Source organism: Colletotrichum higginsianum, chromosome 1 (genome assembly GCF_001672515.1).
Source record: "Colletotrichum higginsianum IMI 349063 chromosome 1, whole genome shotgun sequence".
Lineage (NCBI taxonomy): Eukaryota > Fungi > Ascomycota > Sordariomycetes > Glomerellales > Glomerellaceae > Colletotrichum > Colletotrichum higginsianum.
Window position 1 is genome coordinate 1,028,433 of NC_030954.1, and position 16,385 is coordinate 1,044,817.

Genomic DNA, 16,385 nt, shown 5'->3' on the forward strand with positions numbered 1-16,385 from the left:
GACAAGCTGATGTCGTCAGGCTAGATCTAGGGGGGCTTGAAGCTCGACTAAGATTGCAGGGTGGGCTGGCTGTGCAAGCAACCTGGGAACCGAGACGAACGAGCTAAATGGAGTCAGACCTCAATGCCAGGCAAAAAGAAGAGACCTATCTTCCATGGAATGACCGATCATTTGGCCATCTCTTTAGCTTGACTCATAGCCACACCTTTGATTATCTATATAGCCATTCCCTGCCTCTTCATTACATGGGACTCTCACGTTTATGCGCAATTCAAACCTATACTTTTGCTAGCAGCAGGCCTGATCAAACCATGCTCTTTGAGCACGCATATTGACCCGCCTGTCTGTTCTTCTCACGCGACGCTGTCTGCTTCAACTACTGCAAAACTTTCTTGAGCTATTAGTACTGTTCATTAAAAAACAGGTCAGGATAACCAACCGCGCCACAAAGCAACAGCTTTCAGAAACAAGAACCTTGTCTAATTATCCCCTGTTCTGCATTATGTAGTCACGTCAGCCAGCACTGACCAGTTAGGCTGTAACACCTAGTAGTCCTAATTCCTATCACGTTCTCAGCAAGTCTCCTGAAGCATAACGGTGTTGCTGTAGATAACAAGTTGAAGAAATACCTGCAATGACATCCTTTCATTTCCACAGCATGCTTCTCACGGCTCGCAAAGGGAGCTTCAGCTACGCTATCAATCTTTTGTGTGTGTTACAGGACGATGTTGCGCCATTTCCCAACAGCAGGTGAACACATATTCCTAGGGCAGATGCTACCTTAACAAGTCATAATAGTATAAATTTGACCAAATTTGTACACTTACACACGTACATACGCACCGGATGCGTCGCCTTCCATCGGCTCAAGTCAACAGTCACATGCGTTACCCTTTTTCTCCCAGCCGTTCTAGGCCTAGAGACGGTGACAATGCAGGTGAGCCAACCGGGACCTGACTGGCTAAGCTGTAACACAGAACCAGTAAGCTAAAGGGTTGTGCAAGAGTAGTGTAGCTCTTCTACCTCCCCAAAACCGACAAGAAACAGGGGCATTGCTTGTTTCATAGCTTTACCGCTCTCAGTTAAAGAATAGGCATTACATTAGCATTAGCTACTAACTCGTAGAGGGCACCTATGACAAGACGCTATACTACACAACTAAGTGGTCTGCTGGGCGCAGCCAAGGCTGGCAGACCAACACGCCCGATTGTTATCTGGTGGGGTGCAAAAAGCCTCCCGGGGCCGCTTGACGGCGTCATAGAACACAAAGTAGGGTCGCTGAAAATCGACCGAGACATGCTCCCGGCTTGTGATTAGCAATGGGTGAAGGGCGTCGCCTACGAGAGGACGTCAGTCCCCTTGACTGACAACGACTTCGCCACGAACCTCACCACAGCGTTCTTCGACGAGGGTTTCTATGATAATGTCTCGTCTTACACACAGCAGGACTAAAAATTGTAGCTGGACGAAAGAGACCCTTAGCCAACAAAGCCTAGCAACAGCTTAACACCACTTCCAGTGGAGAGTTTGGGGTTGCTACCCGGTGTTTAGTAGGACTGCCTGCCCGCACACCTACGCTTAATGTTGATTCAATAAATCCTGACACGTAGGTGTCCTGACTCTAAGCGAGCCAGTTTCAGGGCTCAGGGTGTCGGGGATCTAACTCAATGATTGTGTAAATATGCTTCTAGACATTCCGCTTCTCAGTGACTGTGTTTTTTGACCAGAGAAATGTGCTAGGTTTATTGTCTCTTCGACGTCAGATAGCAAAAGCTAACGACTCACGTCTCGACTGTTGGTGCCAAGATTGACCTGCGAGTGTGAAGTCGAATGATTTCGGTGTACGAGACGGCATTATCCCCAAAGGCTGTGGACCCCGAGACCAGACAATTTTAAACATGATGAATCTGCGGTTGAGCTTAAGGTGGCACTTTTGAGTTGCCTAATTCAGATCGAACCATGACTCGTTGTGGTCCACCACCATCTTCAGTCTCCATCACCGTTCTATCCGTCCCTGTCGAATCGGGAGGGTGTTGTGTTGACAACGCTCATAGAGCCCAAGCTTGGGATTCACAACGTCTAAGCAGTATGATGTTATCCATTCATCATTGTCCCTGCCTCTGGGTTACCACAAGACTTGAGAGAAAGACTAGATCCCTCTAGGGATGACAACAACCACCCATCCCAACCGGCTTCGTGGCTTCGTGGCGCAGAAAACAGCTCACCCGCCTGGCGTAAAGTGGACTCCGCCAAGAGCCCAAACCGTACGGAGGGCCGGCGACCGCCCAATGGCATGCCCAAGACGGCGGCTACAGCTGTGCGGGACTGCCGGCCGGGGTGACATCGGTGAACCCCGGCCAACAGCCGAGGCTAGCTGAGTCGGGCAGCTCCGTAAGCGCGGGCGGGCTTGGCGATCATGATAAGCTTAAATGCTCCTGCCGCAAGCTTGCCATTGCCCCGAGGGACTGAGCACCGGTTGTGGGCTCTCTGCTAACGGGCTTCCTGTTTCCGTTGGGCTCTTCGTATTGCGTGCCGCGGCGGCGGAGGCCGGCCGCATAGCGAGATGCCTGTTTGGGGCAACGGATCCTGCCGTCGTACAGGGTGATCCTCCACATCCCGAGGGGGGGAGATGAGGGGAGGTTTGTCGTGTGTGTATGGTCTGGATAGGCTTGAAGGGCGTCTTGGGTGCGTTTAAAAAGGGGGGGCGCTGCCTCTGACCTCTTGGCTTGGATGGAGTTGTTTGTGTCTTTCGTTGTCGCCTCTGTCTCCCTAGTATCACCGCGGACGTCACTCATAGCCAAGAGAGTCTGAACGATGCATCTCAACGCCGCCCTCGCCATCCTCGCGGCCTCCAGGGTTGCCCTGGCCGCCCCGGCCGCCGATGAAGTCAAGGTCAACCCTGCGCTCCGATTGATCAAGACGTCCGAGGCCGACGCCGGTGTCTGGGTCACCGAGGAGCAGAAGATTGAGAACTACGTCAACAAGCACATCGGCTTCTTCGACATCACCGACATCACGGTACGTTCTGAAGGGCCATCGTCGAGCTGAACACACATGCTGACCATACCGGTTTCAAAGGACGAAGAGGTCTTGGCCGTGCTGTCTACGCCTCCCGAGGCCGCCCTCGAGGCCAGACAGGCCGTCACCTACCCCACTACTCTCTCCCACGTGAGCGAGGCCAACACGTTGATTGCCAGGGTCTCCAACACCCAGCCTCAGTCGTGGCTCAAGACGTTGACCGAGTATGTTGTCTGCCCTCCAGGGGGGCCAGTGTCTCCCTGCGAGGTCTTTTGGATCGTTGTTTCTGACGACGCACCAGCTTCTACAACCGCTACTACCTCTCCACGTACGGCACCCAGTCGGCCACTTGGTTGTTCAACCAGGTCAAGTCCGTCGCGGCGGTCAACTCGGCCATCACCGTCACGCAGTTCACCCACAGCTGGAACCAGCCTTCGATCATTGCCAAGATCCCCGGAACCAGCTCCGACCTGGGTGAGTCCAACCCTTGTTGCCTTCTCTCTCTCTCTCTCTCTCTCTCTCTCTTTCTGTCTTTCTGTCTTTCTTCCAACATCTCGTTCGGGGCGGACTGTAGACTAACCAACATCGCGCAGTGATTGTCGGCGCTCACTTCGACTCTACCGGCGGCTCCTCGACCGCCCGCGGCCCCGGCGCCGACGACAACGGCTCCGGCGTCGTCGTCATCCTCGAGGCCCTGCGCGTGCTCGCCAACGCCGGCTTCAAGCCCAAGAACACGCTCGAGTTCCACTTCTACGCCGCCGAGGAGGCCGGCCTGCGCGGCTCGTCGGCCATCTTCTCCAACTACAAGGCCGCCGGCAAGAGGGTGCTCGGCTTCGTCAACCAGGACATGGCCGGCTACTCGCCCTCGGGCCGCGTCTCCGTCTACAACGACTACGTCGACACGGCGCTGTCCAACTACGTCCGCCTCGTCGCCACGCAGTACACCGGCCTCGCGCCCACCAGCGACACCTGCGGATACGGATGCTCCGACCACGCCGCCGCGCGCTCCAACGGCTTCCGTACGTCTCTGTCCCTCTTGAAATATCAAGTGATGCACTAGTTCCGCTGACACCTGTGCTCTGCTAGCCGCTGCTTATGTCTGCGACGAGCCTATTCGCACTTCGACCCCTTACATCCACACCCCCAACGACGTAAGTAAAACCTCTCCTAGCCGCGTTGATGATGATGGTTCGTGGTCTGACTGTCATTCTGTAGAGCTACGACACCATCCAATGGCCGGCGATCCTGCGCCACTCCAAGTTCACTGTTGGTTTCTTGGTCGAGGCCTCGTACCTGTAGATATTACTTTGTCGGTCTCAACAAGACATCGGGAATCCACAAGTACAGCAGAACATAACCACTTGGAGTATGCTCTAAACAAACTACATGCTTTTCATAGTGAACTGATAGTACGCACATCAACGTATTGTCCATGCTTACTGCGTCTCGTGTTTGTCTTCCGTGTAAACCTGCCCCATAGCGGAAAGTTTCCCTCCCTCCCCAAAGCCAATGCAGCCAAGTATCTACCCCAACCTATCTCCGTCTATCGGACGCGGAGGCTTCTGCAGAGCTTGCGCAAGCGGTTCCAGACACCCTAGGGCGCCATCTGTCCAAAGTAGGGCGTCACTGCCCCACCTATTATCATTTTTGTGACAAAAGGGTAGGATCGCGCGATCTACGCATGCCGATGACTCTTGCAAGGTAGCCGTCTTCGGCCGGCAAGAAGCTGGATCCCGATATAAGGAGTCCCGGACCTAGAGCAGCTTGAATTAAGGAATCTGCGTTTAGCAGCAGTAAGCAGTCTCACACAAATCCCCCCCCCCTCCCCAAAAAAAAAAGCAAGATGAGAGACCCAGAGGAGCAAGAAGTGCAAGATCATGCCGCCTCTGCAGCAGCTGTTGCGCCCGGGACACCTGAAGCGGTTGAGCTGCGTGCTATGGGATCTCCTCGGTCCGGTTCTAGCCGCCGGGAACCCGAGTCGAGCCCGTTGGCATGGCTTTGCGTCGTGGGCTCATTCATGTTTCTCTACCCATCCTACGGTGAGAGAACATTCTGCGTTTCTTCTATTTCACCCGAGCTTTACGACTGACGTAGGCCCCCAGGTTTCATGCAATCCGTCGGGACCGTCCAGTCCTATCTCCAGCTCAACCAGCTGAGCGCGTACCCCTCTCGTGATCTGGGCTGGATCAGCGGAATCTTCACCTCGCTCGGCCTGCTGCTCGGCATCCAGGCAGGCCCCCTCATGGATGCGTACGGCACCAAGTTCCTGGCACCCGCTTCCGTGGTGCTGTACGTGCCCGTGTTCTTCATCATGGGCGAGTGCACCGAGTACTGGCACTTCATCCTCTGCCTCGGGGTGCTCGGGGGCATCGGCGGCGCCCTCGCCTCGACCGTCGCGATGGCGGTCATCGGGAAGCTCTTCAACCGCCGCAAGGGGCTTGCCATGGGGATCGCCCTCTCGGGGTCTTCCTTTGGCGGCGTCACGATCTCGATGATGCTGCGCTCGATCCTGCCGACGCTGGGTTGGCAGTGGTCGATGAGAGTCATGGGCTTCCTCGTCCTCGGCATCATGACCATCGGCGTCTTGTGCTTCCTGCCGTATCCCCGGCTGTGTGTCGCCGTTGCCGGGGCACCAGTGGGCAAGACGGGAGCGATGCTGAACTTCTCGGCCTTCCGGTCTCCTCCTTTCGGCTTCATGACGATGGGCCTATTTCTTCTCGAGTTCGTCTTATTTGGTATAACGGGTCTGCTGCCCACCTTTGCGATCGCCTCGGGATTCGGTTCCGATGTTGGGTACTCTCTGATTGCTATTCTCAACGGCACATCATGTCTTGGCCGCATCATGACCGGCATCATCGGCGACAGGCTCGGGCATCTCAACATTCTACTCACCATGATAGGAATTACGATCGTGTTTACCGGTGTCGTATTTGTGCCTTTTGGGACCAAGCATATCGGGGCGTTGTATGCCTTTGCTGCTCTGTGGGGGTACGGGTCAGGATCTTTCTTGTCCAGCACTCCAGGTGAGTGACTCATTGCCCATCATCGATGATGACAAGCATCTTATACATGCGCAGTGTGTGTGGGTAAAACCTGCGAACCGAAGGACTACGGCAGATATCTCGGTGAGCGTTCTTCCCTCCGGCCTGTACAGCGAGCGTACTATCGTCCTTCTGCATTGCAGCTAACTCGGTCCATATCAGGCACAATGAACTTTATCGTCAGCTTCTCGCTGTTGGTGACCGTGCCTATCGGCGGACAGATGCTCGAAAGCATGGGCGGGACAGCGCTCTCAGGCTTCTATCTGGCCATCGTCTTTCTTGGCGGAGTCTGCTTCTTCGCCGCCCGCGCCCTGCTCCTCGACGGATGGCTCACTTTCCGGGCCAGGATTTGAATCCAAGCATTTTCCGAAATATTAAAGGACTCCAAGTGACGGATGGAGGACGACCAGAAGAAAAGTCGGGCTGGCAATGTTGGTAGTTCTGTACATAAAGCAAAAGATTTATGCATAATTTGCCCAGGAGAGTACGGGGGAGATGTTGCATGGCCAGAAACCTAATAGATTGCACTCAGGAGAGTCTTGTGCACAGTTCTCTACAAATTTAGAACTGTCGATATCGGCTCTTGCAACTAGCGACCCTCGTGTTCTTTTTCCCCGACTTCCTTCGTCCGCATGGCTCATCCAGTGTCCCTACTGATCTCCAGAACAACACGTGAAACATGATGCTTCGGCGCGGGAAAAGCGTGCCAGTGCCTGGATCGGAGGACCTGAAGCCGCCTCGACAATACCTTACCTTTGGGGAACGGCGCCGGCCAAGCCTCTCCACTTTCGAGGATCAACCTACCTTTCGGGGGACCATGATGCGGCAGCGTCCGGTGCGGGGTTACGGAGAATCACCACACGTGCCGCTCTCGGCGTGGTTTTGTTGGAGATAAAGGATAAAGACCTAGCCAGCACTCGGCTTTCTCAACATTGAAGCTGGCACCGCGAAGTTTCATCTCAAGCACATCAGCAAACTTGTCAATCGTTTACCGGAATTTCGATATCCCAAGCCTCGCAGCTATGGGAGACACCAGCGCTGCCCGAAAGGTGCACCCGCTGGATCCGCTCCGGCCAGAAGAGATCAGCCAGGTGAGTAGAGAACCAACATCAGTCCAGCAAGGATGGTGGTGAAAACCCCCCAATCAGCGAGACTCCTTCTCTGACTGGGCATAGGCAGCTGAAGTTGTCCGTAGGTCGAATGAACATGCCCGGATTTTCTTCAGGGCCATCTCCCTGGCGGAGCCTCCCAAGCGAGTACTGAAAGATTTCCTCGACAACGAGCATGCCGGCAACACCACGTTGGTGCATCCGGCGCGGCAAGCCCGGGTCCAGGCGTACATTGACGAGACCTTGCATGAGCTCGTTGTGGACTTGGACTCGGCGACAGTCGCATCCGATGACCTCCTCCGTGGGAAGCACTCGTACATCGACACTGAGTTCATGGCCCAGGTTGCAGCGGCATGTCTTGCGGACCAAAAGGTTCAGAAGGAGATTCAAACCCTGAAGCTTCCAGAGGGGGCAACGGTGGTGGTTGAGCCGTGGGCCTATGCAACAGACGGCATGAAGGACATGAGTGAACGATGGACTATGGTGAGCTGGACATCAGAATCGTCAGCCCGTATGCCATTGAACTCACCGGTCTAGGCCTGGTTCTACATGCGTCTCTCCGACAACCCCGATGCGAACTACTACGCCTATCCACTGGACATTTGTGCCGAGGTCTCCAACTCTCTCGAGGTCGTCGAGATTTATCGCCTGCCGTCCGGAGAGCACGATGCCATTCACAGCGTGGCGAAGGAGTTCGACCGGCAGAAGATCCATTCCAACAGCGAGTATCATCCCGATCTGGTCCCGGAACGAAGGACGACGACGAAGCCCTACCATGTCTCCCAGCCCGAGGGCCCGTCGTTCAGCGTCGACGGCAACCACATCTCCTGGGAGAAGTGGACCATGAGGCTCGGCTTCAACTACAGGGAGGGCATGACGCTGCACGACGTTCGCTTCGAGGGCCGAGGCCTGTTCTATCGCCTGTCCCTGGCCGAGATGTTCGTGCCATACGGCGACCCCCGGCGCCCCTACCCACGCAAGGCCGCCTTCGACCTCGGCAACGACGGCGCCGGCGTCAACGCCAACAACCTCCAGCTGGGCTGCGACTGCCTCGGCCACATCAAGTACTTTGACGGGTGGCTGAGCACGTCCGCCGGCGAGCCGCTGAGGATGCCCAACGTCGTCTGCTGCCACGAGGTCGACGACGGCATCCTGTGGAAGCACACCAACTTCCGCACGGGCAACGCCGTCGTCGCGAGGTCGAGGGTTCTCGTGCTGCAGACCATCATCACCGTCAGCAACTACGAGTACATCTTCCTCTTCCTCTTCCAGCAGGACGGCTCCGTCTCCTACGAGGTCCGCGCCACGGGCATCATGTCGACGGCGCCCATCGACCTCGGCACCACGGTCCCGTGGGCCACCGTCGTGGCCCCCGGCGTCGCGGCGCCGTACCACCAGCACATCTTCTGCCTGCGAATCGACCCGGCCATCGACGGACACCGGAACTCCCTGGTCGTCGAGGAGTCGCATCCGATCCCGTTCGCCGGAGAATCGGACGCGTATAACCCCTTTGGCGTGGGCTACACCACCAAGTCGCAAACGGTGGAGAGGGAGGCCGGACTCGATCTGGACTTCGCCACCAACCGGACGTTCAAGATCGTCAACGAAGGCGTCGTCAACCCGACAACGGGTACCCCGGTAGGCTTTAAGCTCCTGCCGTGCTACAGCCAGCTTCTCCTGGCCCATCCCGACAGCTGGCACGGCAAACGCGCAGAGTACGCAGCGCACGCCGTTTGGGTGACGCGCCACCGGGACGAAGAGCTCTTCCCGGCCGGACGGTTCACCATGCAGTCGACCGGCGGGGAGGGGATCGCGTCCTGGATCCGGCGGCGCGCGGGTGATGATGATGATGGGCTGTCTCTGGTGCGGGACCAAGACATCGTGGTCTGGCACACCTTCGGCTCGACTCACAACCCGCGGGCCGAGGACTGGCCCGTCATGCCGTGCGAGAAGATGGTGGTGGGGCTGAAGCCGGCCAACTTCTTCCGGGGCAACCCTGCCCTCGATGTACCGATTTCGTCGCAGGATGGGAACCGTAGTGTGTTGGTGCAGGACGGATAATGAGGGCCACGGAGTGATTAGTGAGCGGGTTGGGTTGCCCCGAGTTCGGGTACCGCCCATCTTCATCTCCGCGGACGTTGGCCTTGAGTCGAGCCCGCTCCACAACAGATTGGGGCAAATCAGATCGTGGGCAAGAGTACAACTTTCTCCCCGGGTTCACAAGAGGGTCAAAACTGGCGGTGAAGGGTCTTTTAGTTGGTTATCTCTTCTCAAAGATTTACTGGTTGTGAGGAATAGACTTAGATCCGGGGTGATGAGAAGGAGGAGAAGGATGGGGAACCACTCTGTCTAGGCATGTGGTGTTAGCATGCCTGGTTCAACCCGTTCTCTGAGTGCGGAAGTATGAGAAGTGTATCATGGATAAGGGAGTTAACCGTCTGCCTGAGTTGTCAGAGGTTCAAACTAGGTACCTCAATGAGACACCCTTCGCATCTCAGTGCCCACACCAACCCAGTCAATGCATCGCGGTCGTCCTCACCAGACTCCCATTTCCTCTCCGTCGATAGAGCTACGCACTTAAATCAGACTCAGCCACTCGGTTTCGCGAAGAAGCGGAAGCGAAACGCCTCCCGAAAGCGGCCTTCGGGCGGGACAACTCAGCAAATCCCGAATTACCCACAAGGCCCCTACTTGTGAGACATCAACGCAGTAGAAGCTTTCCAACTGCAATGGTCCAGCTGTCCGTCACTACCAATCAGATTCGCTGATAGCATGAGTCCCGTTCATTAAAGTTCTTCATGTCGTCTGAAATTCTCCCACCGGCAGAATTACTCCCTGACTCGGGTGATCAGTAATTGGTCTGGACGGCGTCTACCGAAGCCAGCTGCTCCGAGGAACTGCAGAGTGTAGCCCTGGTGTTCAAGGAACACCGTGGAGGAGAAGCAGACTGCTTCATGTGTCCGGGGATTCGCATTCCAAAACATCCCCCTACGCTATCCCAGGTTAGTCTCTGCTGGGTATCAAGCTTAGTCGTGCTTTAGACTCGTTGCCGGGACGTTAACGTCGCACTGCCTTGGAAGGCCCTTGATACGAAACCAGGCCCGCAATCAAAGTTGGAGGTGCCGTCGAAAATGTGTGTCGGGCATCTTTTTGTTCCAACAGCTATAGTTATATGCAGAGGGGGGGGGGGTTTACCAGTCTTGAGTTCTTGGTCTAGAAACCTCGCTCATTTTGGCGAGACATACATGCTAGTTTCTGGCTGTTCTTTCTTTTGATTCTCGGAGGCAGATCAGGGAGGGGGGTGATTGTCGGACGGAGAAATCAGACGCAGATTCTCGACGTCGTCGTCGGACGAACCAGATCATCAACAGGCAAAGAAGGCAGACAGGCTAGCAGAAAGTCTCCGTATCTTGGCGTCTCGGATTATTTCCATTGAGGTGGATCCACGGACCAGTCAGGCTCCTTCTTGAATCCACATTTGAATCTGCCTCGGATTGTCAGGGCACACACAGGGATCGCCGTGTTGCTGCAAGTCCGCTGTAACCGCCGCTCCCGGGTCGCCGTGTCTGATGATATGCAGCGGCATTGATATCGTACAAGGCTTCCAGATGATATTACGGGCTCGAATGCTATAAATGCTTCTGGATTTCCCGCTTCGACTTGTCTGTTGCACTCTTCAACCACCAAGCTCGTTTTCCAGTCTTCGGCAAAAGCCTCTTCCTGCGTTGCCCGTCCAAAGATTACCGCCATCAACTCTAAGTTCCAGCAACAACAGTCTGCTCATCCTCCAGAAAAAAACCAAAAAACATGCAACTCTCCTATCTCTATGCCGCTCTTTTCTTGGCGGTTGGAGCAACCGCTCAAACATGCACCGGGACTCTCACGTACTGCACTGGTTCAATATGCAACTGTTTCTTCGACGGAGCTGCGGAAGAATTGAACAAGATTTGCCAAGGAATGGGATTTGAAAGATCACTGGGACCTTCTCGAACCACGACTGGAGGTGTAAGTTGCGCTTCGTTCCGTGCGTGTGGTCTCTCCGTCTTACAACCTACTACAGGATTCCCGCTGCGATCACCAGTGCTGCAACGGTTAAGTTGGGGGGGGCAACCTTTCGTCTTGGATTTGACGCCTTTTTTACCCAGTACTACTTTGGGTTTCTTCTGCTGCTGCTTGGGGAGGGGACACGTCCGCAGGAGACTCGGGATGATGTTTCAAATTTATAAAAAGAAAAATCGAAGATCTGATAACTATAGATATCAAAGTACTCTTACACACAATCTTTGGGGTGCCAACTTCGTTACTTGAACACCCACCAGCATATGTTGCCCAACCCAATCACTTTCGTAACGCCTGGGTGGTTCTTATCAACAGGTCAGAGACATTGAAGACGGAGCTCACGGAGAGCCCATCAGTAATCGAATTTCAGGTTCGGTTTCCAAAGCACACCAGCCGTTAGTGTACACATGGTATCGTAGCATCGGATAAACGAGTCATGTAACATCAGACTTTTGCGTCACAAAGCAGACTCGATACATCACAGCTGCCTTCGACGTGTGTCAACAATCGGCCACAGACCTATAACTCTCGATTCGCCTCCGCGAGCATGGAATGGCATCGAGATACCTGGTGGTAGTAATACGACATTGATGTAGTGAATTACGTCTACAAGTTCTTCACCTACGTTGACGTGTCTCCAACCTCTGGTAACTCCTAACCTACTTCCCCACCCCCATCACCCGCCGCCACTGCTTCAGACTCGGCAGAGACGACCGTTCTGGGTTGGCAGGCCCTCGAGCTGGCGCGTCACGTACCAGCTCTCGCTGCCGACACCCAGGTTGGCGTAGAAGACTCCCGTGGGGTCGATCTTGTTCTTGAGGGCGAGGAGACGGGCGTACTTCTCGGTGCCATAGAAGGACTGCTGGAAGTCGGGCTCGGTCACGTCGCCCTCGCTCGCGTACCCGCCGCCGCCGGGTGTGACGTCCCGCCAGGGCTGCATCCACTCGTTGGTCAGCAGCTTGGACTTCTCGGCCGCGACCTCGGCCGGGGTGCCGACGTCCCACTGGAGGACCGAGATGGCGAACATGGCGGAGCCGCGCCAGGCCGGGTTGACGGCGTTGTCGGGATACGGGCCGGGCCCGCCCGTGATGCCGAAGCCGATGATCTGGCCGCCCTTGTCGCTAAGGCCCTTGAGGGCCTCGAAGGTGGCGTCAAACTTGGCCGCGTCGGAAAAGTTCTCGGTGGGGAAGAGGCGGCAGGCCGTCTTGGCGGCGGTGCCGCCGACGATCTCCTTGGGGAAGCCGGCCTTCCAGGCGGGCAGGAAGCTCTTGTGCTCGGTGTAGACCGGGTCGACGACGATGCCGAGCTCGGCCCACTTGGCGAAGAGGGGCGCGGTGAGGGCCTTGAGCTCGGCGAGGGTCATGTTCGGGGCAAACCAGGGGAGCATCGTGAAGGTCAGGGAGCCCGGGCCGGTGTGGAAGATGTTCCAGTACTCGTAGTTTCCGGCGGCGTTCCAGGTGGGGAGACCCTCCCAGTAGGCCTTGACACCGGCCCAGAAGGCGTCGTGGCTTACGGTCTCGCTGGTGCTGAAGCTGAAGGTCATGACGGCGACGGTGTCGAGCTTGGGATAGGCCTTGACGACGTACGAAGTGACAACACCGAAAGTGTCTGAATGGGGTCCGTCAGTTGAGAGATCCTCTACTAAAGATTGTTTTGTTATGCATGCTTACTGCCACCACCACCGCGGAGGGCCCAGAACAGCTCCGTGTTCTGTTTCTCGTTGGCAGTCACGAAGCGGCCGTCAGGGGTGACGACGTCGATGCTCAAGACCTAGGAAACAAGAGTCAGTCTTGCCATGGTGCATCCCGAAAGGAGGCAATAAGAGACGGGGGGTAGGTCTCACCGAGTCAGCGGCAATGCCGTACTTGGGCGAGAGCGGCGAGTGGCCGCCGCCGGCAAGGTAGCCTCCGGCGAAGCCAACAGTCATGCCCTCGCCTCCGACAGCGGTTACGCCGAACCTCTCTGCGGCCTCGTAGAGCTCGAAACCCTGCACACCGGCGGCGACCTTGATAGCCGGGCCGGCGTACGAGGGGGTCGTGTAGGCCTTGTGGAAGCTGATGCTCTTCAGAAGATGGGTCCAGATGGAGAGGGCACCGGAACCGGTGGAGCGGCCGTTGAAGTCGTGGCCGGTGTTCTTGACCACCAGGCGGAGGTTGAGGTTGCGGGCAAAGTTGACGGCCAGCTGGATCTGGGCGACGTTGGTGGCCTTGACGACGTACGAGGGGAACCCGCCGACGGTGCAGGTGCCGGCAGAGCTGTTGTCGACCGAGGGCGGCATGCAGGTCAGGCCCTGGTACAGGGGACTCATGATCGAGGTAGGGTCGTCGGCGCTTGAGAAATGTTAGCATACACACGTGGGTGTGAGTTCTTGGGTTGTAAAATGTGTGTAGTAAGTTACTTACTGGATGGTCGAGTTCGTCCACTGGTTGGTGATGTACTCGCAGCGAGTGGCATCATAGTTGCCATAGTCGTCGAAACAGGAGGCGCCAATGGGCACAGTCTCACTGACGGCAAAACCAGTGAGGAGGTTGAAGATGTTCCATACGGGTTTGCTGGGCCACAGGAAGTCGCCGGGGTACGTCTTGCATTTGTTGAAGGTGCGGGCGGCGCCTGAACGCTTCTCGCGCGCGGCTGTGGTGTCGAAGTCGAATAGAGAAATGTTGGAGAGGGAGAGGTCCGTGAGGTTTGCCAGGACGGCATCGGTCAGCTGGACGCTCTCCTCGTCGAGAAGATCGGAAGCAGCCGTGAAGACGGACTCAGCGGCCGGGGCCACGGTCGACTCGTTGGCCTCTACAAGGGGGGGAACAATGGTAGGTTAGTCATGATGCCAGTCAACGACCCACGAGGCACGGGGTGAAGCCCTCAGGGATCAAAGAAAAGTCAAAACAAAGGAACCGAGACGACATACCAAGGACTGTATCATCAACGACGATGGTCTGGGCCCAGGCCAGAGGCAGGGCAGACGCCAGCAAGAGGACTTGACCCAGTCGAGACATGGTGCGCCAAGGAACTTGGGGGCGGCAGAGACTGTAATCGACGAAAGAAACGATTGGACAGAGGGCGCGGACAAGGCAGGCAAAGTGTGTTGCGTTTGCGTGCCTGACTGTCTGACTAGAACCTCCAATGATGAACGCCTGTCTGAGGGCTGGCGGTGCGGCGGGAAAGATGCGAGCGAGTGAGGCAGAGAGACGAGCGGGCAGAAACCCATGGACTTATAACATCCACGTGGGAACGTCGCATTCTTGGTCTCCTTTGGCCATGACGCCTCACATAATGCTTACCTACCTATCTGCCTCCTTGTCTGCCTGCCTACCTACATGTATGGGTTCGATCCCATGAGCGAAATACCACACTGCGGCTGCCAATAGTTCTCGGTCAATACTCCTCTACTCGCCCGAAACCCATCGCATTCCCCCCTTCGTTCCCTGCAACTGTGGGCGGAGACTGCGGTCGATGGCGGCATGGCCATCATGTTCAACCTGATTACGCGGGATGGTGGGAGGGAAAGGGAGGGACATAAGCACGAGAACGGACTCTAGTCCGCCCCTGGCGCATTTGGTTCCGTGGACCGGGGGGGGCGTTGGTTGACTTGGCTGGATGTTGTGTACTCCATGGAATCATGTTGGAACCGTGACTGGCATGAAGAGAGACAAGGAGTGACTAAGAGCGACCAATGTCAGTGGCGAGTCGTAAGCCCCGCGTCGGGGGTTGCAACGGCACGACTTGGGCGACTGGGGTCATCTCGGCATTGAACAACACCGCAGGGTCTGTCTCCTTCTCTCTCTCTTTCTCTTTGCCTCTCCTCCAGGATCGCGGACGCAGGTTTCTCCAAGACGTGTTTCCCGCGTGCTGTTGCAGACTGGACACCAGGAAACAGAGTCCATGGTCTTTGACAAAGTCGGCCACACCTTGCTTCGATAAGCAAAGTTTTAAACTCGTCCAAACAAGCTCGTGTGTCCCTCGTCCCAAGTCGGCGGGCGGTTAAGGCGGTTAATCGACCTGTTCCCAAAGCTATTGGTCTGAAGTAGAAAGGATCCATGAGGCGAAGAGAGTCTCGGGGCCTGGAGATCATTCATCTCGGACAAGCCCCCCCTAGTAAACCTTCGGTACGCTTTGTCCCCCTTTCTCAACTCCGCCCACTCCTCCCTGTTGCCCTGTTCTGCAAGAAGGTCCATTCCGGCAGCCCGCGTCCAGTGAGTCCCCCGCTGCAGAAATCAGGGGTCCCCGAGCCCCAATTACTGAGACTCGTATGCTGAGAAGTTGAGGGATTTCCGCAGAAGCTATCCATCTATCCACAAAATAAGGGATGTGGATAGCGAGCCGGAGCGCTCATGGGGAAGAAAAACAGACCTTATTCGGGCGATCTGCCAGCGGATCCGTCTGGGAACCCCTTCGTTACCTGCCAGAGTGAAATCGGATCGTGTTGTTTAAAAAGATCGATCAACCCATCTGGGAATCTCACCAATGTGTGTCGTACATGCATTGAAAAACCTCTGCTGCAAGTCATCCAAGACGACATGAACACCACAGAAAGCCAGGAGGGGGAAGGCCAAGGGGAGGGCTTCCTCTCTACAACAGAACATAGAACATAATTGCCCGAAGTCTCGAGCTGTGCCTACGCGGCACAGCTAAACTCTCTTTGAGAAGCAACCCTGTCTAGACGACAACCAAGGCACCGCGCGTACCACGGAAATCACTACTGCCGCCAAGCGCCCCCAGGGCCTCGACCCGAGTCGCCCATCGCTTACATACGATTCATGATTCAAATCATTATCCATGTCATATGCACGGCTGATACCGCTAAAGGCTCGCCGGGTTCCACTTCAACAGGCGACCTTGCTCGCCGAGTTGCCGTCCCTCACAATCCTCGGGAGGAATTCTCTCGGCCCAGGCGACGAATCAGAGGGGAACGTCGTATCGACAGTCGTCGGTAAGCCGTAGCGTACATTGCGCAAAGTGTTTGTATACGCGACAAGAGGACGGCCAGACCTTGTAGTCGACCCTCCGGCCCCGTTTGCCGGACACGGCGAGGCCGCCTTACTCAAATTGTCGTTCTCTGCGAAGCGGGCTTGTCCGCTCCCTGTCCCACCGCGAAGCGTCCGACGCGTTCCCTTGCCGTGATGTGTGCGTCCATGGGGAAAATTGCGTCCTGCGGCTG

The 16,385-nt window shown here is 56.2% G+C and overlaps 5 protein-coding genes across 5 annotated transcripts; 4 read left to right on the forward strand and 1 right to left on the reverse strand.

Annotated features, from left to right (window-relative positions):
- Positions 1–2,814: 2,814 nt before the first annotated feature.
- On the forward strand, positions 2,815–4,317 carry CH63R_00326 (Peptide hydrolase; the record flags this gene model as incomplete). The annotated part of the gene is made up of 6 exons (XM_018295301.1): positions 2,815–3,018; positions 3,079–3,242; positions 3,320–3,492; positions 3,612–4,037; positions 4,105–4,169; positions 4,234–4,317. 6 exons carry the CDS (start codon positions 2,815–2,817, stop codon positions 4,315–4,317), a joined length of 1,116 nt encoding a protein of 371 aa, XP_018163663.1.
- A 544-nt stretch (positions 4,318–4,861) lies between these two features.
- CH63R_00327 (Major facilitator superfamily transporter) lies at positions 4,862–6,412 on the forward strand (the record flags this gene model as incomplete). Its single annotated transcript, XM_018295302.1, has 3 exons — positions 4,862–5,057; positions 5,121–6,041; positions 6,222–6,412. The coding sequence occupies 3 exons, from the start codon at positions 4,862–4,864 to the stop codon at positions 6,410–6,412; spliced, it is 1,308 nt and encodes a 435-aa protein (XP_018163664.1).
- A 669-nt stretch (positions 6,413–7,081) lies between these two features.
- Positions 7,082–9,229, forward strand: CH63R_00328 (Amine oxidase; the record flags this gene model as incomplete). The annotated part of the gene is made up of 3 exons (XM_018295303.1): positions 7,082–7,150; positions 7,235–7,651; positions 7,706–9,229. The coding sequence occupies 3 exons, from the start codon at positions 7,082–7,084 to the stop codon at positions 9,227–9,229; spliced, it is 2,010 nt and encodes a 669-aa protein (XP_018163665.1).
- A 1,746-nt stretch (positions 9,230–10,975) lies between these two features.
- Positions 10,976–11,264, forward strand: CH63R_00329 (uncharacterized protein; the record flags this gene model as incomplete). Its single annotated transcript, XM_018295304.1, has 2 exons — positions 10,976–11,173; positions 11,229–11,264. The coding sequence occupies 2 exons, from the start codon at positions 10,976–10,978 to the stop codon at positions 11,262–11,264; spliced, it is 234 nt and encodes a 77-aa protein (XP_018163666.1).
- Positions 11,265–11,921: 657 nt separating this feature from the next.
- On the reverse strand, positions 11,922–14,223 carry CH63R_00330 (Restculine oxidase; the record flags this gene model as incomplete). The annotated part of the gene is made up of 5 exons (XM_018295305.1): positions 11,922–12,835; positions 12,898–12,997; positions 13,071–13,557; positions 13,630–14,017; positions 14,136–14,223. The coding sequence occupies 5 exons, from the start codon at positions 14,221–14,223 to the stop codon at positions 11,922–11,924; spliced, it is 1,977 nt and encodes a 658-aa protein (XP_018163667.1).
- Between the last annotated feature and the right edge of the window lie 2,162 nt (positions 14,224–16,385).